Source organism: Theropithecus gelada, chromosome 8 (genome assembly GCF_003255815.1).
Source record: "Theropithecus gelada isolate Dixy chromosome 8, Tgel_1.0, whole genome shotgun sequence".
In the NCBI taxonomy this organism is placed as follows: domain Eukaryota; kingdom Metazoa; phylum Chordata; class Mammalia; order Primates; family Cercopithecidae; genus Theropithecus; species Theropithecus gelada.
In genome coordinates this window covers 89,303,745-89,327,273 of record NC_037676.1, presented here as the reverse complement: position 1 = coordinate 89,327,273, position 23,529 = coordinate 89,303,745, and the positions used below count along the sequence as shown (strand labels likewise).

At 37.0% G+C, this 23,529-nt stretch overlaps 1 protein-coding gene across 2 annotated transcripts in view; it reads right to left on the bottom strand.

Moving 5' to 3' along the window:
- Positions 1 to 22,424, bottom strand: part of CNBD1 (cyclic nucleotide binding domain containing 1) — a 585,185-nt gene extending 562,761 nt beyond the window's left edge. For both annotated transcript variants that reach the window (XM_025394780.1, XM_025394781.1), the window contains exons 1-2: positions 22,262 to 22,424; positions 323 to 392 (exon numbers count right to left, since the gene is read on the bottom strand). In XM_025394780.1, the coding sequence (XP_025250565.1) occupies positions 323 to 392; positions 22,262 to 22,349 (158 nt within the window). In that variant the 5' untranslated portion in view covers positions 22,350 to 22,424. The remainder of the gene's footprint in view (positions 1 to 322; positions 393 to 22,261) is intronic.
- Positions 22,425 to 23,529: the final 1,105 nt, after the last annotated feature.

The window sequence follows — 23,529 nt, the reverse complement described above, 5'->3', positions numbered from 1 at the left end:
GCTCAGGTACTTACTTCACTCAGTATGTGTGTTTTCAACCACTTAAGGCTTTTCCCCTTATGACTGCTTTTTAAGTACTAGAAAGGGCCAGCTAGGGATGAGTTATGTTTGTTTCACACTAAATTGTTTCCTTAAGGTATGACATATATATTCTGCCCCTTCAATCTGAAGAAATAACCTCCAGGTTTTCAACTGTTTTTATCTGTGTGATAAATCAGGTACCTGTGAGAGCCAGCAATGGTTTATTACTATACTTTATCCCTAAAACAAAAATACTCATATTCATTTGAATGACAGAAAAAGAAATGCATGAATAGCTTACCTGTGTTGTCCTCTAATGTGGCATAATGCATTCAACTGGCCATAATTAATGTGCTTAGACTTTTTCAAGTCTGAAAAAAAAAATCAATTAAAAAATTGAGTAATTTTCCATAATCTTATTAAGCAAGTATATAAATAGAGTTTAACTGCAAACATTCATCATAGTGAAAGAATTCAGTGACTATGGAAGTGAGGTATTAACAGTCTTTGTTTGATACACAAGTCGAACTGAATAGGGTGATTCAAGTGAGGAAAGAATTTAATGTTTTTTATTGATGTCAAATCTAGTCTGGCATTTTTTTTATTTCCAGCAAATGCTGAAGTTTGTCTGTGTTCATATAATGTCACTTCTCTTAAAGCAAGCCATGCAGAAGCCCTATCCAATACTGTTAGAAGGTGAACTGGTTCCAGAACTTCAGACATGACAATTTGAGTAAGAGTTTTCTTAATTTGTCTCTCACTTTCACTCTTGCCCTTTGATTCAATCCTACATATGCCGGCCTATTCAGTCCTATGCAGGTCCCCATCTTTGGTTCCCCCTCTTCAGAGCACCTTCCAGTGTCTGGATTCAGTTTGCAATTCCTTCTAAAGATCAAATGTAAGAAAATCATAAAGAAGTCTTTAAGAGCAGAAAGATAGTAATCACAGTCAAAAAGCAAACTAATTGTCATTCTTCTTCAGTGCCAGAACGGGCTGATATCCTTCAAATTAGATGGAAAGGAAGATAGAGTATTGAGTATTATAGCATCTTTACAATGATGGGCAGTCACATTACAGGCCTTCTGTTTACTGCAGAAGAATAAGTGCTGTTAGAACTGTTGTAAAAAAAAAAAAAGCAATAATAAATACTCACTTAGGCATATTACTCCTTTCTTTAGTGAAAAGTTATTGAGAAAATCAGTGGTTTAATGCATTTCTCAAACGTTAAAAAATGCATTCATTGACCACATTCTAATTATGAAGAATTGGAATTTGACATCCACATTTATCTGTTTTAAAAACTTTTAGTTTTCTGACTCATAAAATTTGACTTCGCTTAAAAGTGTTGTGATCCTTTAAATTAATCACCAATAACAAATTGGTTATTAATCACCAATAACAAACACTGCTTTTCTAAATTAGAAATTGAAATAAGGCAAATTTAAGCAGACAACTGATTGCTATCCATATAAATCATATCATTTAATAAACTTGGAAATACTGATTACATGATTTAGGCATTTTCTTACCCACATTACTCAGGTAGAGCCTTAAAAAACAAACAAACAAAAATTACCAAATTGTGTGTTAGCATCATATGGAATAATTTATTTTAAATGAACCAAGCTATCAGCTTAAATATATCTAAACTACCTTTTAGTCTACTAATATTTCTGATACATAAAATCTTAATCATAGATTTTTATATACACAGATTAGGAAGGAACTTCTATAAAATATTCTTTTAGCCTATTTTTCTAATGGTGTTCAAGAATAGTGTCAGGACAGGAAAGGGAGATGATGCCACAGACATTTGGAAAAAGGTCAGGGTTTGAGAAATTCTAACTAAAAATGGGAGGCTTTAAAAAGGTAAATATTCTTTATTCTTCATTTACAGCAGGTGACCAAAAAAATAAGAATTATAGAACGGAGAAAATAAGATTAAGAACTGCTAGGAAAGAATAGAAAGATTAAACTACTACTTTGCTTTTTATCTAACAGTAACATTGCCTGAGAAAAGCTATAGCAGTAGAGGTCAAGGCTTCATAGTAGGCTTGGAACAGCCAAGTAAACTCAAAAATAGAATGGGCTGGATAGCACTCACAGCCTAGCAGAAGAACACTTTAATTCATCAAAACATCTCTTTGCTGATCCTCAGTTCTGAGAGGTATTTGTCGCAAGGCTCTTTCTGCGGAGGGTGTTGAGCAACATAATGGATCTTGCCTTTGAAAGCAGTTTCATTAAAAAGAAAAAAAGCCAAAGGCTTCACCACAAAATTGTAACTTTGTAAAGAGCAGATGTTGAGCTTTTCTTGCGATCAAATTTAATACAGGGATAAAGTTTAAAGAGGTTCAAAGAGTACAAAGTTTACATTTGTTTTCCAGCCTTGTTTTTCCCTGATGAATTTGCCTTAGCCTGGCTTTTGACAGAAGCAGAGAAGACTTAACCCTATAATAGAGTTAAAATCAAGGGTTTAGACTAGAGTATATTTGAAAGAGGGTTAGAATATTAATCTTTAACTAGAAACCCACTGTGCAATTAAAAAACCAATTATCTTTATTGGTATAAGGCCCACTGTATATTATTGGAATAGAAAAGCTAAATTGCAATGTCTTATGTGTTATACTGGCGATCATTTATATGTGTTAATGATTATTTAAGGTAGATATATCTTCATATGTGTGCATGTGGTAAATTAAGTATGTATGTGATGGAAGTTAGAAATGGTTTTTGTTTTAAATGTAACTAAACTATTTTTCCCCAACAAGCTTTCCTTTAAGAGGTATATAACTACCCTTTACAAAAAGCTAAGAGGAAGCAATAGAATAAGTGAAGCCTTAGAAATTCTGTAAATAGCCACAATTTACTCAGAGACCAGGCTTATCTGAGTGGCTAGGAGGCAAGAAAGAGATGGACAGTATAGCCATAGAAAAAAATATCACATTGATCCTGTGGAAATATCAGAGCAGAGTTAGCGGGAAAGCACAGCGTCAAATGCCTTCAAAGTAGTTAGAGTACATACTCTAATAATTAATCCAACGATAAATGGAACCTTGCTTAATATGATTTTTAGAGCACAAAGCAGCAGTTCAGCAGCCATAGCAACAGAAATACTGGCAACAAACTTTTTGTAGTAAGAATAGCAGCCCTTACACAATAATAAGCAGAAGGTGAATTCTAGCATAGGACCAAAGTACTGAACACGAAGCTGGATGGCAGAAAATAAAGAAAAGGATCCTTCAGAGACAATAAGCATAACTAAGTCTTCATATATACTTGGATTAGTGATTTAATTACGGGAAGGAGTATGTTTAAAATAAGTCTAAACCTATCTAGTGAGGTCACTAAACATACGTATGTTAACGGTTCATAGTGTATCTACTCATTTTTCAACTAGTTTTTGTTTTCAAAAATCTCAAAGCTAACTTTTTTTAAAATAACGTAATATTAGATAAGAATAAGGCACCCAAAAAGGGTGACTAAACAAACCTTCAGCGGCAAAGAATAATGCTGAATCAAAGTCTTCTATTAATAAACGCTGGTACACTGACAGGGACAATTCCCAAATGTGCCTAGATTATCCCTGTTCATTGACTGGGTGGGTTAAGATGTTAAAATAGAACTGTATTAGCCGAGAAGAGAAAATGGGGGCAGCAGGGGAGTGGTGGGGAACACACAAAAGGGAAAGGGGCAATGTTTTACAACAAATTATCAAAATAACTTCTCTTTATACCCAGCATTTTTGGAAAAAATAATCTACATGTATCTTTTCTATTTCCCCAACCCAAATTCACTCCTCCATCTACTATAATTGTCTGCCTTCATTATTTTTCGAAATTGTTTTCATTAAGATCATCAGAGACCTTGTAGATTCTAGTCAAATAACCTCTTTTCAGTCTACATCTTACCCTGTGTGATGTTTGACACTAAAGGTTCTTCTTACTAGGTTTTTGTGACACTGAGAGGTGACAATATGCTAGCAGCCCTCATTCTCAGCGCCTCCTCGGCCTCGGTGTCCACTCTGGCGGCGCTTGAGGAGCCCTTCAGCCCGCCACAGCACCGTGGGATTCCTCTCTGGGCTGGCTAAGGCCGGAGCTGCCTCCCTCTGCTTGCCGGGAGGTGTGGAGGTAGAGGTGCCGGCAGGAACCCGGGCTGCGCCTGGACGGCGCTCACGGGCCAGTCCGAGTGCAGGCGAGCGCGGCCTCCGCGGGCCCCACACACTGAGGGGCCGGCCGGGGGGCCCAGCAGGCCCAGGGCAGTGGGGGGCTTAGCACCCATGCCAGCAGCTGCGGAGGTTGCGCCGGGTCCCCCAGCAGTGCCCGCCGACCGGTGCTGCACTCAAATTCTGGCCGGCTCTTAGCTGTCTCCCCGCGGGGCAGGGCTCTGGACCTGCAGCCCACCATGTCTGAGCTCCCCCACTGTGGTGGGCCCCCGCAGGGGGCAGCCTTCCCCAGGGGCGCCCTTGCTTTGTGGCGCCGGGTCCCATCAACCGCCCAAGGGCTGAGGAGTGCAGGCGCGACTCTAGACTGGTGAGGGCAGTTCCGCTTGCAGCCCCAGTGCAGGATCCACTAGGTGAAGCCAGCGGGGCTCCTGAGGCGGATGGGGACTTGGAGAACTTTTACATCTAGCCGGAGATTGTATGTGCACCAATCAGCGTTCTGTATCTAGCTAATCTGGTGGGGAGTAGGAGAACTTTCATGTCTAGCTAGAGGATCCTAAATACACCAATCAGTACTCTGTGTCCAGCTCAGGGTTTGTAAATACACCAATCAGTACTCTGTGTCTAGCTAACCTAGTGGGGACTTGGAGAACTTTTCTGTCTAGCACTCTGTGTCTAGCTCAAGGATTCTAAACGCACCAATCAGTGCTCTCTGTCTAGCTCAAGGTTTGTAAATACACCAATCAGTACTCTGTGTCCAGCTAAAGGTTTGTAAGTATACCAATTGGTACTCTGTATCTAGCTAACCTGGTGGGGACTTGGAGAACTTTTCTGTCTAGCACTCTGTGTCTGGCTCAAGGACTGAAAATGCACCAATCAGCACTCTGTCAAAACGGATCAATCAGCTCTCTGTAAAGTGGACCAATCAGCTCTCTGTAAAATGAACCAATCAGCAGGATGTGGGTGGGGTCAGATAAGGGAATAAAAGCAGGTTGCCCAAGTCAGTTAGCAGCAACTGGCTCTGGTCTCCTTCCACATTGTGGAAGCTTTGCTCTTTTGCTCTTTGCAATAAATCTTGCTGCTGCTCACTTTTTGGGTCCACCATGCCTTTATGAGCTGTAACACTCACCACGGAAGTCTGCAGCTTCACTCCTGAAGCCAATGAGACCACGAATCCACTGGGAAGAACAAACAACTCCAGACAGACTGCTTTTAAGAACTGTAACACTCACCATGAAGGTCTGCAGCTTCACTCCTGACAGCGAGACCACGAACTCACCAGAAGGAAGAAACTCCAGACACATCTGAATGTCTGAAGAAACAAACTCCGGACACACTATCTTTAAGAACTGTAACGCTCACCGCCAGGGTCCGTGGCTTCATTCTTGAAGTCAGTGAGACCAAGAACCCACCAATTCCAGACACAACACCATTCTCTCCTTTCTTGCTTTCCTCTTATTAGACTGCTCCACTGAATGCTATCTTCTTACCTCAAGCATTGATGTTGGCCAAGAATCCATTCTCATTACCCCTGTTTTCTCTTCTCAGCTTAGATCCTCTTTTTGCATAATCTTATCTGCATTCATGTCTTCAATGATCACATTGATTTTAAGATACTCAAATCAAACTCTAGACCAGATCTCTAACCGGTGCTCCACTAATATTCACGTGAATGTTGCCCAGGAAAATCAAACTCAAGATAACCAAAACTTCACTCAATATTTCTCCTATGTTTATTTTGCCACATAAAACATGATCCTCGCCTGAATTTTGTCTGGATTAAGAAAATCCCTACCACTTATAATAACTTTATCACCAATCTATTTTTTGTTAACTTTTAAGTTCCAGGGAATGTGCAGGGTGTGCAGGTTTGTTATATAGGTAAACGGGTGTCATGGTGGTTTGTTATATGCATTATTTCATCACTCAGGTATTAAGCCTAGTATCCATTAGTTATTTTTTTCTGATTCTCTCCTTCCTCCCACCTTCCACCCTCCAGTAGGCCTCAGTGTATGCTGTTCCCCTCTATGTGTCCATGTGTTCTCATCTCTTAGCTCCCACTTACAAGTGAGAACACGCGGTATTTGGTGTTCTGTTCTTGAGTTTGTTTGCTAAGGAAGATGGCCTCCAGCACCATCCATGTCCCTCCGAAGGCCATAATCTTATTCTTTTTTATGGCTGCATAGTACTGCATGTGTTATGTACCACATTTTCTTTACCCAGTCTATCATTGGTGGGTGTTTAGGTTGAGTCCATGTCTTTGCTATTGTGAATAGTGCTGCAGTGAACATAAGTGTGCATGTGTCTTTATAACAGAACGATTTATATTCATTTGGGTATATACCCAGTAATGGGATTGCTGGATTCAGTGGTATTTCTGTGTTTAGGTCTTTGAAGAATTGCCACACTGTCTTCCACAACGGTTGAACTGATTTACAGTCCCAACAACAGGGTGTAAGTGTTCTTTTTTCTCCACAATCTCACTAGCATCTGTACTTTTTTGACTTTCTGATAACAGCTATTCTGACTGGTGTGAGATGGTGTCTTAGTGGTTTGATTTGCATTTCTCTAATGATCAGGGATGTTGAGCTTTTTTCCATATGATTGTTGGCCATGTTTATGTCTTCTGTTGAGAAATGCTTATTCATGTCCTTTGCCCACTTTTTAATGGTTTTTTTTTCTTGTAAATTTGTTTTAAGTTCCTTATAGATGCTAGATCTTAGACCTATGTCAGATGCATAATTTGCAAAAATTTTTTTCCCATTCTGTAGGTTGTGTGTTTACTCTGCTGATAGTTTCTTTTGCTGTGAAGAAACTCTAGTTTGATTGGATCTCATTTGTCAATTTTACTTTTGTTGCAATTGCTTTTGGCATCTTCATCATGAAATCTTTGTCCATGCCTCTGAATGGTATTGCCTAGGTTGTCTTCCAGGATTTTTATAGTTTGGAGTTTTACATTTAAATCTTTAACCCATCTTAAGGTTTGAATATGGTGTAAAAAAAGGGGTCCAGTTTCAATTTTCTGCTTATGGCTAGCCAGTTTTCCCAGTACCATTTATTGAATAGGGAATCTTTTCCCCATTACCTATTTTTGCCAGGTTTGTTGAAGATCAGATAATTGTAGATATGTGGACTGATTTTGGGGTTCACTACTCTGTTCCATTAGTCTATGTGTCTATTCTTATGCTGGTACCATGCTGTTTTGGTTACTGTAGCCCTGCAGTGTAGTTTAAAAGTCATGCAGCGTGATGGCTCCAGCTTTTTTCTTTTTGCTTAAGACTGCCTGGCTATTGAGGCTCTTTTTGATTCCATATGAATTTTAAAATAGTTTTTTCTAATACTGTGAAGAATGTGAATGACAGTTTAATGGCAATAGCATTGAATTTATAAATTGCTTTGGGCAGATGGCCATTTTAATGATATTGATCCTTCCTATCCATGAGCATGGAATGGTTTTCCATTTGTCTGTGTCATATCTGATTTATTTGAGCAGTCATTTATAGTTCTCATTGTAGAGATTTTTCACCTCCCTTGTTAGCTGTATTCCTAAGTATTTTATTCTTTCTGTGGCAATTGTGAATGGGAATTTGCTCATGATTTGGTTCTCTGCTTGTCTGTTGTTGGCGTATAGGAATGCTAGCGATTTTTGCACATTGATTCTGTATCCTGAGATTTTGCTGAAGTTGCTTATCATCTTGAGAAGCTTTGGAACTGAGAAAATGGGGTTTTCTAGATATGGAATCATGTCATCTGCAAACAGGGATAGTTTTACTTCCTCTGTTACTATTTGAATACCCTTTATTTCCTTCTCTTGCCTGATTGCCCTGGCCAGAACTTCCAAAACTGTGTTGAATAGGAGTGGTAAGAGATGGCGTCCTTGTCTTATGCTGGCATTCAAGAGGAATGCTGCCAGCTTTTGCCCATTCAGTATGATATTGACTGTGTGTTTTTCATGTATGGTTCTTATTATTTTGAGGTATGTTCCTTCGATATCTAGTTTATTGAGAGTTTTTAACATGAAGGAATGTTGAATTTTATCAAAAACCTTTTCTGCATCTATTGAGATAATCATGTGATTTTTGTCTTTAGTTCTGTTTATGTGATGAATCACATTTCTTGATTTGCATATGTTGAACCAACCTTGCATCCCAGAGATGAAGCCTACTTGATCATGGTGGATAAGCTTTTGATGTGCTGCTGGATTTGGTTTGCTGATATTTTGTTGAGGATTTTTTCATTGACGTTCATTAAGGTTATTGACCTGAGGTTTTGTTTTTTTGTTGTTGTATCTATAACCAATCTTGAGACCTTATTCTGCCCTTTCCTCTTCAGGACCAAAGTGTTACAAAGACTGTCAACTCTACCTCTTTTTAAATATATCCTAAATATTTTCAAAATACAGTTGTCCATCAATATCCACCGGGTGTTGGTTCTAGGACACCTCTTTCATCCCTCCAACACAAAAATCCATAAGTGCTCAAGTCTTTCATGTAAAATGGCATATTTTCAGATAACCTATGCACATCTTCCCATATAGTTTAAATCTTCTCTAGATTACTTTTAATACCTAATACACTATAAATCCTATTTAAGTAGTGTTATACTGCATTGTTTTGTATTTTATATTATTTTCATTGTAGTATTATTTTTTTTTTATTTTTTCTAATATGTTGGATCCCACGTTGAGTCTGCACAGGGAAACCTCAGATACAAAGGACTGACCGTGTGTCTCGTCTTATCCTAATGACAATAAGGATTGTCGTTAATCAGAAGTCACAAAGTAGGGCCATGTGATGTGTACGTTGTGAAGTAGTACTATTCACATGCTTGCCACAGTTCAATATCTTATTTCAGGTTCTTTTTGAATCTCACCTGTAATACTGCAATAATCTCCTAACTAATGTCCCTGACTTCAGCTTCTTCCTCCCCAACACATCCTCCAGGCTACTCTCACAGTACTTTCTAAAATTCTAATGTGATTGTTAAACTTTCTTACTTTAAATCCCTTTGTATGTAATCATGCTTTTTATAATTGTACCTAAATTAAATTCTGTGACTTCATTGAAGACCACCCTTTAAGTTCCTCCCCAATTCTCCGTTTTGGTTTTGTTTTTGTTTTTGTTTTTGTTTTGGAGTCTCACTCTGTCTCCCAGGCTGGAGTGCAGTGGCACAATCTCAGCTCACTGCAACCTCTGCCTCCTGGGTTAATACCATTCTCCTGCCTCAGCCTCCCGAGTAGCTGGGACTACAGGCACCCGCCACCATGCCCGGCTAATTTTTTGTATTTTTAGTAGAGATGGGGTTTCCCTGTGTTAGCCAGAATGGTCTCAATCTCCTGACCTCGTGATCCACTCACCTTGGCCTTCCAAAGTGCTGGGATTACAGGCGTGAGCCACCGCGCCCGGTCTCATTCTCGCCGTCTTTCAACAACGCATGTTCTGGGTGCTCCATGAACATATCTTGTCCTTTTGATATTATATTCTCTTTGGATCATTACTCAACTTAAAAAACTCATCCATACTTTCAGATCCATCTCAGAAGTTAACCAGTGACAATTTTTGAAACCCGTCTTCCATAGACAAAGGTAAATGTATTTTCCATTGTGCTCTTATAGCACCACAAGGATAGTGGCACTTTACGTAAAGAAAGAATATCTTTCTTTACGACTTTTTAATTTATATCTATATTTCTTCAGATTTATGACGATCCCCTGAAGACAGTGTCCATTTTCTATTCATCTTGAACCAAAACACTAGAACTTATCATAATGATTGGATTTAAATACTATTTAGTAAATTATAATGAATAAGTAATAATAATGTGACTCTAATTTGTCAGGTGAGAGTCAGTTCCGTGCAATGAAAATCAAATCAAGGAAAAATAACAAAGGCAGGTAAGTGGAAATAAAAATGTTATTAAAAGAATACTTTCAAAACTCCAGAACCACCCTGTTTCTTGTAGAAGATCATATTTAATTATTTCATCTCCAATCTACATGAGATTGAACATCAAGTCAATGTCATTTTTTTCGGCATTAAAAATCTATTCATCATGACAAACAGCCCACTCAATAACATAAAGAGTAAAAAATAGAAGTAGGGGGAAGGAGCCTGGTCTACAGTAAAACTGAGGATTAACCATATTTTCTAACTATGAATTCTGAAGAATATCAACCAAATAGTGAAACATCAATAAACTGTAAAAGAGGTACAAGAGAAAATGCATACTTCTCTTGTTTGAGGAAAAAGGGAAGAGTTTTCCAGGGGAAGCTGATACAGCTCTGAAGGATGCAGTCATTAAACCTTACTGGAAATGGGAAGATGTTCCGACATGGACAGACTAAAGGGATACCCTTGAACCAATGACATTCATGAAAGGCGGGGTTAAACAAGGGTCCCACATAACAGTCATTTTATTTCAGAATAAAGTTGTTGTGATAATACAGAGGACAATGTAAGTGGCAATCCACACAGAAGCAGCTGATCTCAGTCACTGAAAAGAAATAGATTATGGCCAAATAACTACACAGAACCTTTGGAATATAAACGATGACAGCACGAATTAGGGGCATGTTGTTTAGGGAAAAGAACAGAACAGAGTTGATGAAAAGTGTTCAACATTAACATACAAGAAAATTCAATCTGTCTGCTGAACCAGGGCACTCTCCACCACCGTTTATTTTCTAACAAGTAATCTACCTTCAAAAAATAACCACTATTTAATAATCCTGGAACCTAAGCACAATATGCTCTAAGGGATAAGGTAAAAATGATTAATTTATAATAGCAAATAAAAATCAAATAGTATGCACCAGAGTAATAATTATGCCAGGAAGTAAGTAAAAATCCATGCTTCTCCATCTCTCTCTCTCTCTCTCTCTCTCTCTCTCTCTCTCTCTCACACACACACACACACACACACAGCTTTGATGAAAGAAAAACAAAATTATAAGGCATTAACCATAAATAAGAAAACAGAAAGAAATTACAAGCAGGCAATATTCAGGAAATAAGAGGAAGATAAAATAAAATTATGGCAGAAATAAAATCCACATGGGAAACTGCAAAAATGACAAAGATTTAAGAAAATATAGTCATAGATACAGAGGCTAATGCACTCAAATAAATAGGAAAAATATAAACAAAGGAGAAAATAACAAATGAAAATAGGGAGCAGATACTATATGTAAAAATGATTTCTGAATAAGAAAACAGAAATAAGAGTAGACAAAAAATGCTCAAAGATATAATGCAAGAATACTTATATAAACACTTGAATCTGGAGAATTAAATATAATACCATGACCCAGAAAGGCAAAGAGAAATCATGATACATGATTTACAAAAAAGATTAGATGTTCTAGGTGTTACTCGATTAGCAACTAATTGTTACCATATTTCAAAGATAAAGAAATAATTATTTTAGCAGCAAGCCAAAAGAGGAAGCCTTCTACAAGTGTGAAAAACTTTGGCCACAGACTTCTCCACAGCAGTGTCCTGCAAAGAGTAGGGCAACCTCAGGGAAGAAAAAAATATGACTCATAAATATTATTCCCCAACTAATAAATATGAAACCTAAGAGATATTATTTGGATATCAAATTTAGCCTAGTAAGCACTGGGTGAAGAAATCATATACCCATTCAACTAAGACTTAAATAGGATGCAAACTATACTAATAAAGTGTAGGCAAATTTTGTAAACATTAACATAAATAAATTATTCACAGGTTATAATGGAGATAGTATAAATAATGAGTAATAAATGTGAAGTCTCAGCAGAGGAGAACATGTAATATATATCTGTACATATTCCCTTACAAAGTAGATAATTAATAGTTACAGTTTAAGAAATATTAAAAATAATAGAGGTTTAATATTTAAAGATATGAATATAACCAACCAAGGACATAAATATTTGTTGTAACAAAATCAATATGTGAAGAGGGAAATTTTTCTCATTTCATACTAGGTTACACATATGCATTGTCTAAAGTTCATAAATTAAGAAACAGAGATTTGATTTAGGTATAGAATCAAACTACTAAACATTTTTGTTCCAAATTATATACCATCAAAATTCATAAAGCAAAAATTGAAGGTATAAATGGAGGCAAAATAAACCCCAATAACCCATTAGTCATCCAACAAAAATCAAATAGAAAATGAATCACTAAGGATGTAGGAGATTTTACATATATTAATCATGTACCAAATTTTATTCTTAAATCAAAAGAGGATATTAAAACTAAAACTATGAAACATAAAGTAAAAATAGTGAATCCTTTCATGAACCTACAGAGTATAGTTAAAGTATTTCTCTGAAGAAAAAAATGATTGATAAGAAGAAAGATAGAATAAAGTAAAAAATTAGCTTTTAACTCAAGTATTTAATACAAGAAAATTAAAATACATAAGAAAAATGGAAAGGAGAAAACAAAGAAAAGCAATTAATGCATTTATAAAACAAAAAATACAGAAAAGTAAAAATCAAGAGCTGGTTCTTTGGAAAGAAAAAAGTAAATCACAGGCATATCTAAAAAAGAATGGCATAAGTACCCAACATAAGAAAATTGTGAACTAACAAACAGTATATATCATTAAAAAGAAATTAAAAAAAAAATGTTTTACACAAAGATGTAAGGTCAAAAAAACTGAAACTAAACAAAAATGATTTTTTAAGGAAAATGTATCTTATATTTGACATTAGAAGAGAGAGAGAAGCCTAAGTAAATTAATTGCCTTGAAAAACTGGGAATAATCTCAAAGCAATTTTCCTCCACTCCGAACACACACACACACACACACATACACACATACAGAGGCATCAAACAAGGCATTATCACAGTGGATTCCATCAGATCTTCATGGAAGAGACAATACTTTTGCTTGTTAAATATTTCAGAACATAGAAAAGTTTTTAAATTTATTTGATGAAGCAAGCAAAACAATTAGATTCAAATATGACAAAACATGAAAAAGGAAACCAGAGATTAATCTCACAAATACACATGAATATTTTCCAAAAATATATATAAGGATATAGTGCCCAGCAACATATTAACAAAGATCATACAACAAAGTAAGATTTATGCAAGTAATCAAAGAAAATTCAATTAGTGAATATAGCAATATAATTTTCCACAAGTTGAAATTTTTAAAATTATAATCTCCCCAAATACAGACAAAGTATTCAGTAAAATTCAACATAGTTCTTAGCAGCTTAAATTGAAAAAAGTTTATTTTTTTGAAGCTGGTAGGTAGATCAAACCAAAAGATAGAATCATGTTTAATGTTGAAACACCAGAAGCAATAGCATTAAATTCAGGAACGAGATAAAGATATACACTAGTGCTACAAATTTCTGAAAGTACCAAAGGACACAATTTAATAAAAGAAATGCATAAGATATAGAAATTAGAAAGAAAGATACAAATCAGTTTTTGCTATTATTATAATTATATAGATAGAAAACAAGTACATAAGCCAGAAACCCATTAGAGTACTTGCTGAAGTGGCTTATTCCAGAAGTAACTAATTCAACAGCTTGCCCTTTTCCTTGAACAGTGAGTCCTAAGACCAATGGGACAGCAGCAGATGGTAGACATCTATGCCAGGAGTAGGTGAGGTGAAAGGTAAGGTATCACAGCATCCAAGACCAGGGTGTGGAGGGCATCCACATTAAGGTGGGCCTGTGCAGAGTCTCAGAACAACCAGGTAAGGACAGCAGTTGTGAGGTGTGAGGCAGAGGGAGTGTCGCAGAGCTAAATGTCAGAATGGACGGCAGTGAATATGGAAGATAGATTACAAACAAGGAAACTGCTCAAAGGTGTTATGATAAAGCTAATAGGAGAAAGCTTTATCACTTCAGAGATGGGAGTTAGAAATACAGAAAGGGAGAAGATAAGAATGAGCCTGTGGTGCTGCATTAGGATTAAAGAAATCAGTGTAAACTCACAATTTTTAATATATATATACATATAAACTGATATACAAACAAATACAAATGTGACTTTGTATTCCCTAGATCTGTCCACTGAGAGGGCCTGGGAGCAACGGCATCCTAAGATCAAGACACACAGAGCACCCAAATCTTAAATTTTCATTAAAATAAGACAGGGCTCTTAGGGAAAATGGCTGATTCCAGGGATCAGACAAAGAAAGTATGAAAAGAGCTTGAAAAATCTCACTGTGTCAGAAGCAAAGAAATGCTCAAACCAACTTAAAGTGGCTCCCACTGTCCAAACTGTGACCAATGTGATCCAAATATATAATTAAAGTAACTCCTTAAAACTCTTTGAATAAAATAGAAACCCCACAGTTCATATATCTAATTTTTATTTTTTTAACCCAAATAAAAAATGGTCAATGTATCTATTTAATGTTAATTTAATATTTCATGAGAAATGGAATATTTATACACCTTAAAATACATCTTCACAAAACATATTAATTTAACAAGAGAAAAGAGTACATTTACAGGTGGAAAGTTCTCCATATATCACCTTAATCATTACTAAAGTGAGTGTCATCAAGAGTGGGACAAACTGAGATCATATGGTCCCTGATAAGATGGAAGGAGAACATGAAATCGTTCCTGTGATATTTCTGACAAAGATGTCTACCTCAAATCTAATCATGAGGAAATATCACACAAACCAAATTAAAAGATATTCTATAAAATAACTACTTTGTAGTCTCCTGGAAAACTGAGAAACTATTCCAGACTGAAAGAAATTGAAGAGATAAGACAGCAAGATCCTGAAGAGTCAAAGCAATCTCAAGAAAAAAGAACAAAGCTAGAAGTATCACGCTGTCTGATTTCAAAATATAAAGCTATCAAAATAGTATGGTACTGGCATAAGCAGACACATTCACCAGAAAAACATGAGATTTTGAATTAGATTGTTTTACTAGAAAGGACATTATCAGAACAACTGACCAAATTTGAATGGGGTCCAAAGATTAGATTACAGTAATGTGTCAATGTTAATTTTCCTGATCTTGATAGTTGTATTGTAATTATGTAACAATGTTTTTTTAACAATACACACTAAAGTATGGGGATGATGGAATGTCAAATTGCTCTAGAAAAATAAGTTCCTTTAATCTGAACTTCCAACATCTGTAAGATTATGATTATTTCAAAAGATTTTAAAAATTTAAATTTAATATTTCTCACATACTGACTTTATAATTAGAAAAAGATATCATTCATAATAGAAAAAAGATAAAATACCCAGGAATAAATTTTATTTAGTGGCATACAAGAACACTTACATAAATTTGAAGCAGAAGATGTATTTATTTATGCATTTATTGTTTGGTAGACTCAGGGTCTCACTACGTTGCCAAGGCTAGTCTCAAACTCCTTGCCTCCAGGGATCCTCCCATCTCAGCCTCCCAAAGTGCTGGGATTACAGGTGTGAGCCATTGAGCCTGAGAAGGAGGTAGACTGAGCATTGTAAAGATACCAGTTATTGAGTAGGATGACTGAATATTATAAATATATCAATTCTCCACAAATTCATCCTTTAAAAAAAAAAAACAGGGTCTTGGCCAGGTGTGGTGGCTCACACCTGTAATCCCAGCAATTTGGGAGGCCAAGGTGGGCAGATCACCTGAGGCTGGGAGTTTGAGACCAGCCTGATCAACATGGAGAAACCCCATCTCTACTAAAAATACAAAATTAGCCAGGCGTGGTGGTACATGCCTGTAATCCCAGTTACCTGGGAGGCTGAGGCAGATGAATCACTTGAACCTAGGAGGCGGAGGTTACAGTGAATCGCGATCACGCATTGCACTCCAGTCTGGGCAACAAGAGCGAAACTCCATCTAAAAAAAAAAAAAAAAAAAAACAAAAAAACAAAAAAAAAGACAGAGTCTTGTGCTGTTGCTCAGGCTGGAGTGCAGTGGCATGATCATAGCCCACTGAAACCTCAAATTCCTGGGCTCAAGCGATCCTCCTACCTCAGCTTTCTCAAACGCACAGGCAACAAAAGTCAATGTAGATAAATTAGATTACATAACTCTACAAAGCCTCTGCACAGAAAAGGAAATAATTAACAGAGTGAAGAGACAACCCACAGAATGGAGAACATATTTGCAAACTAACCTATGATAAAGGGGTAATATCCAAAATATATAGGGAACTCAAACAATTCAATAACAAGAAAACACATAGTCCAACTTGAAAAATGGACAAAGGGCCTGAATAGACATTTTTCAAAATAAGACCTATGAATGGCCAACAAAAAAATGGTCAATATCTCTAATCATCAGGGAAATACAAATTAAATCCACAGCAAGATACCACCTCACACCTGTTAGCATGGCTACTATCAAAAAAACGAAAGATAAGTGTTAGAGAGAAAGTGGAGGAAAGGGAACCCTGATACACTGTTGGTGAGAATGTAAATTAATACAATCATTTTGGAAAGCAGTATGAAAGTTCCTCAAAAATATTAAAAATAGAATTACCATATGATCCAATAATCCTACTTCTTGGCTCTATAGTGACTCATAAAATTATATAAATATGATTATATAAAATGTGATTATATAAAATGTGATTATAATTAATAAATACAATTATATTAAAATAGTATATATAGTTTCTTCATACTGGAAAAGTCAGGAGAGTCTTTGTGGAGATTAAAGTAATTTACAAAAACTCTGAAGAACTGAAATAAGAACAAACAGAGGAAGAGCAAAGGGAACCCCAAACACAGGAAACATGAGCTAAGGCATAACAGTATGGTGAAGATTATGATGGTGTAATTAAAGGAATGGTTTTCCTATCAGCATGGGAACTCTCCAGCTCTGTTCCTTATAGGCCAGATTAAGGTACAGTTAACAGTGTTGCTGGGCAACATTGCTTATGATAACAATGATCTTGGATTGATGACTTGCATTTGGACTAGGAAGCACTACAGATGATGTATGAATACCTGATGAGCAGTCACTGAAATGAGCTACCCTTGAGTACCTTAACTCTTGTAATTGAGAGTTTTCTTACAGGAAACTTGGAAGCAGTGCCTTCGGAATTTTTATTAAAAACGATGGTTTATGAGGGTTTTAAGCCAGGGCAATTCAGCATCTGCCCTATGTGACTCTCACTGCCTTAAACCTGAGCTACTATGTAGGTAGCCAAAGAGGGCTGGCTGTGTGGGCTGCAGCCTAGGCATCTGGGGACTTTTTCCACAGAAGGGGAACCCCTAACAGTGTCCTTATGGAAGGCTGTAACTTTACTCCACATATGTGCCAAGTGTGTCCATCTGAATGTTTAATTTAACCTTGAAATCTTCCTATACCTCTAATCAGTATTGGCAGATAAGCTTAAGGAATAACAAAGTGTTTTAGCTGTAGAGGAGAGTTACATCAATGGAGAATAAGATCTAGAACACAAGAGACAGATTTTAGCCTAATCATGAAAGATTTAAATGCCAGATTGTGGAAAATAGATTAGAATCTAAGTTTTAAAGGAGAGTAGGACCCTGACAGCTTTTGGATGGAGAGTTAAAGTGATCAAAAAGTTTAATCATCCTATCAGACAAGTAAATCTAGTTCACAATATATGTTGGAAGGAAGACCAGAGATCAGTTCCATGAAAGATGCTGGAGGACCAGCATCTTCAGTTGGCTGAAGGATTGGTAACATGGAACTAATAACAGGACTAATTTCTGAAATAGACTGATAGAGCAGTAGCCTGAGACGCAGGGGAGACCTAGCCTGACATCTAGTGGAGAGATGTGATTTGCAAGGCATTGCAATTGACTTCACCATTTCCTGTTTCCTGCCTGAACTCCCAGGTACCATCAAGCTCACATTTAAGTTCTCACAGCTTAATTTCTAAAGGCCACTCGAAATGGTTTGACACAAAGTACATCAAAATAGTTATAACAGTAATAGGAAAAAAAGACTAAATATTTGCTTTACAATAAAACACCCATCTTTTCTCCTTGGGATTAAAAATTTGGCTTTTATCCTAAAAATTTAAGGCAAGGAAAAAAATTTTTCAATACTTCTGAATTTTGTGATGGCACATCCCATTGCGACTATCATTGATTATACAGATACAGAAATGGACACATTCAACCTTTTTCCCACCTTTTATTCCTTCTTGGAATTTTCATTCTGATTGATTTTAGTTCTTTCTTTTTCTTAAACTTGGTTTCTTTACACATTACACAATCCACTTCCCTGTTTTTCTTCTTCACTGGCAAGCCTCCTTTTTTTCTTACCTGCATTCCTAGGATTTGAATGGTTTAAAACTTTTAAATGGTACAATATTCACTTTTTCAAATATATACCTTTAATCCTTGGCTACCAAAGAACGGGAAAACTCTCAAATTATAGAAAATGCCTTTGAACTCTTAGGAATGATGACACAGTCTTTTCAGATTTGCAGTAAATGTAAAGCCATAAAATGAAAAAGAGCAAAGAAAAACATTCGCTTAAGAGTACTATCTTGTTTCTAAATTTCTTGACGTGTCTCTGGTCTTATCTTGAATGCCTTTTTTTTTCTCCAACTCATATGTTGGAACAAATGAAAGGTATCTAGAAATGTCTGGTGAACTTGAAACACTTTTGGAACTGGAAAAGCACAGAAATTTTTTTTCAAGTCAACCAGTAGTCAAAATGGAAAGCATATTTTTAAACCCATTCTTCCTCAGAAGAATAAGCCTAATTAGTGTGAAGAAAATAGAGTAGCAGCAAATTTACCCAAAGAAAGAAAGTTAACTGGACCATAAACCAAGTAGTGAAGAACAGCTTCTTGCCTTCCATTAAAAATTTTTTAAAATAAGACTTATTTTTTCCTTTTTTTCTGTCTCTTCAGGGAAACAACTTACAATAATAATGGGTCATGTATGTACTTAAACCAGATGCCATTTCACTTATGTGGTAAAATTGTACAGTTTGCTAGCTATAATGTTTTTAAAATAAATCTCATCCAGAACGAAAAGTGGAACAACTCTTTTGCTTGTGAGAGCGTTCATTCTTCCCCTAAGGTTAGCAAACTGTGAAGAATACTGAGACAGAAGTCAAAGAGACCAGAAAAGGAGAAGACTTGAAAGTTTCAAAGAAGAAAGAACCATAAGCAGTAAACTAGCTCAAGAAGATTAACTACTTGAAGTGTCGAAGTCTGAATTTCAGAGTCAACAAGATAGCAGTGAAGGAGTGTTTGAAGATGTGTGACATGTTGCCTCCCATACATTAATAGCATCTAAGAAGCCAAATGGGCAAGAAATTCAGGGCAGGAGGTAAGGGGCAATCCAGAATGCTGCTAGCTTTGTTGTTGTGAGTAGAGAGAGTTCGTTTACACAGAGGACGCTATGAGGAGCCTCTGCTACTTAATATCTGTGTGAACCTTAGAGTGAAACCTAAGCCTTATTATCCTTAAGTGTAAACTGGAACACGTGTTAATTTTCTATTGCTGCTGTAAAAGATTGCCACTGCCTTAGTGGCTTAAAACAATAAAAATGTATTATCTAACAGTTCTGGAAATGAGAACTCTGAAACTGATTTCACTGGGCTAAAATCACATCAGCAGGACTGCAATTCTTCTGGAGGCGCTAGGGAAGAATCCATTTATTTGCTTTTCCCTCTTTTAGAGGCTGCCTGAATGCCTTGGCTTTTGTCCCCCCTCCATCTTCAAAGCCAGCAATGGCCAGTCGAGTCTTTCTCATCTTTCTCACATATCATTCTGAGTGACTCTCTTGCCTTCCTCTTTCACTTATAAAGGCTCTCACAACTGTGGCGGGCACCCAGACAATCCAGAATATCTCCCATCTCAAGGTGAGCCAATTAGCTGCTTTAATTGCATGTGCAGCCTCAATTCTCCCTGACATGTAGTATAACCTATTCATTTGTGAATTAAGGCATGGATATCACTGGGACCACTATTCTATCCACCAAAGACACAGAGTTATTGTAAGAAATACATGAAATAACATAGCATGCTAAATGTTTACATACTAACTATAGAAAGCAGTCAATTAACAATATTCACATATAAATACAGAGAGCTGGGGCATGGTAGCTCACGCCTGTAAATCCCAGCACTTTGGGAGGCTGAGGCAGGCAGATCGCGAGGTCAGGAGATCGAGACCAGCCTGGCCAACATAGTGAAACCCGATCTCTACTAAAAATACAAAAATTAGCCAGGCACGCCTGTAGTCCCAACTGCTCAGGAGGCTGAGGCAGGAGAATTGCTTGAACCTGGAAGGCGGAGGTTGTGGTGAACGGAGATCGCACCAGTGCACTCCAGCCTGGGCAAGAGAGCAAGACTTCATCTCAAAAAATAAATAAAAATAAATAAATAAATAAATAAATAAATACTTCCAGAGAAGTTGAATTAGTCACTAAATCCAACCTAACTCAACAAATACAAAGTATCGAGGATGTATACAATGGCTGGATTTTCTCTTTAGGTATGTAAATATGCATTCCTATTTATGCCCATTGCCTTTTAAACTCATTTATATATCCTTTGTAATGCAGGTTCAGTCATTTCATAAATTGAAAGCATTCACCACACATTGGCTTCCATGAGATCATTGTTTCAGCAGCGAGACAATCAGTGTTTGCTAAGGGAAATTGTGGCCTTGCTACAGTTAGCAAAAAGACACAGTTATTAAGGCAAGCCGGGCACATCCTCAAAGAGAAGTCTCAGACATAGAAACATCAAGTGGGAGCCTCTAAAGAGAACACTGGGAGCTCCACCGCTTTCCATTATGCTCGATTCAGTTCTGAGATCTAAATTGCTGCTGATTTTTCATCTTTTAATCACTTCACAGAAGTTAAGTGTCCTTGGGAGGCACTACAGAGGGTAGCACAAATCTCATCTCATTGATTCTAAATTAATTTGATCTTTTAACTCCCAGCTACTGAGTTTCCTGGGCTTTTTAAAAATATTATTTTATGGTGACTTTTATTTTCTTTTTCACAAATAAAACCTGAATAGTGGAAGCTGTGTTTCTTCAGCAAAATTGCACTTAATTCTTATTTCCACTCAAGTAGAACTAGAAAACTTTGACCAGATGCAAGAATGTTTTCATGATAATACAAATGTACAAATGGAATTAATTTTGTTTACCATAAGGATTTTATCTAACACGATTCAAGACATCAGTGTACCCGTTCAAGGAGTATCAACTGCCACCTGTGATACCTTTTTAACCTGGAGACTATGAGCATTAATTTTTTTAAATGTATTTGGAGAAATTAACTCTCACAGGAAGGGAAAAGGATGCATGGCTTAGCTTCTTCAAATCAATACTATAAATCTGCCCGATGAATAACAAAATAAGAGTTAATGCTTTATTGAAGTTGAAAAGGGTCACAAGTATTACCTTTGTTATCCACATATTTTTTTAAAATCTTAACTAACACTGGGACTCATACATAAGTCAGAATGATGGTGCTCAAATAATAGATCTATAAATTCTATGGCCATAAGAAGTGTTTACAATCTTAAGAAAATGTTATAGGTTTAGACCAATTACATAAAATGAGAAAATACTGTCAATTGTATAAACTTTGAAATATCTAGTTCTATACTTAATTCTTATAAGTAAAAGACTAGAAAATTAAAAAGTTAAATAGGAATAAATTTCACAGTCGGAATAGTAGGAATTATCTTTTTTTCCTCGTCAAATTGAAATGAGAATTCTCCTAGAGAATATTAAGTATTAATTATCCCATTAAGGGTAGTAGGACCAACTCTTGGTAGGGAGTAGAAGATCTGCTAGAAAAAGGAACATGATAGCTGGTGGAACATGTGGCCTCTCTGAGCCTTTGTTTTCTTTCATCTTTAGAAACCTTTCAATGTATCCGAAGCTCTAAGAGTTCATAAAGATCCTCATTTTACAAAGAAAAAGTACCTAAGACCTAGAGTACTGAAATGACTTCAAGTAGACCAAGCAGGATTTACACATCTATGCTCTTTCCATTCCTCAGCACTGTCAATAAGATTGCCAATGTCGCTATCAACCCTGAAATAACCCCAGTTGTCATATCTGGGGTAAGAACCACTGAAAACAATGGTAGATGAATGAGAACACCAAAGTATTTCCCACTCACTTGGTATACTGTGAAGTGGAGGAGGAGGCACGTTGTTAACAGCTGTCATGTGAGACAAAATAGCTGCTGGAAGAGAAGACATAGGCATCTTGATGGCTCAAAGGCAGAGGACCAGAGGCTGCTTGAGAGGTAAATGATCACTCTTTGCCTGCAGGCTCATAAAGCAGAACTTCAAGGTCCTCTCTGATAGGCTGAATCCTATGGAATCTTCTTGTTCACAGTTCTTATCCATTGTTTGTGCATTTCCAAGAGTAGAATCTAGACCAGGAAAAACTATGCTATATTTCAGTCCAGTGGAAATCATTGAGTAGGACTTTATGAGCTATAGAGAGTAGCAGTAATGAAGAAGGAAATTGTAGCAGACAAGGCCGATACAGCAGAATCAACAGCACTCATGAGTCTAGGTGAAATGAAAGTGTTCACTTCCTTGGTCTTTCATAGTCCAGAGCCCTTTTCCTACCTACCAAATGTTTACACTGGGTATCACAGGCCCTTTTTGTACCAGCAGTAACAGGGATAGCATATTTATATTGTTCTTCATGGCTACATATATAGGGTAAACCATCCCTTCTAATTATCATACACCAATAAACCCACCCCTGCTTACATTTAACCATATTCTGCTAGAGTGTGGTACATTTTTGTGTTATTTTCTGCTGCTTCACAATAATTAAGAATAGTTACAATGGCGAGGATTTAGAATCCTAACTAATGTATCTTTTGATGCTGTGTATTATCTTCCAAGGCCTTTAAAAATATGTTCCTGGTTTCATAACTGTTACAGTCATATGGACAGGAGACAGGGAAACACTGGGTAGAAGAGGGCAGTTCCCTGGTAAAGGCCCCACCCTCAAGCCTGGAGACCTGCAGCCTTAGATGGGGACAGGCATTCCTGTTTTTGCACCTAAAAAGTTGCCTTTTGCCCGCCACACACCCTATCCTGTACCCATATAAAGCCTGAATCCCAGGCTCCAGAAGCAGACGAAGAGATGAGACAAACAGATGAACGGCAGAATGACATGGCAGAGAAAGTGAGAAGAGGAGGAACATCCGAACACTGAGAGGAGTTCGGCCGCTGGACGATCAAACTCCAGGGGAAGATCATTTTCCCACTCCATCCGCTTTCCAGCTCCCCATCCATCCTGCTGACAGCCACCTCCGCCACTCAATAAAACCCTGAGTTCTTCCTTCAAGCCCATGTGTGACCCAGTACTTCTGGGATGCTGGGCAAGAATACAGGATACAGAAAGCTGTCACACTGGCCCTCT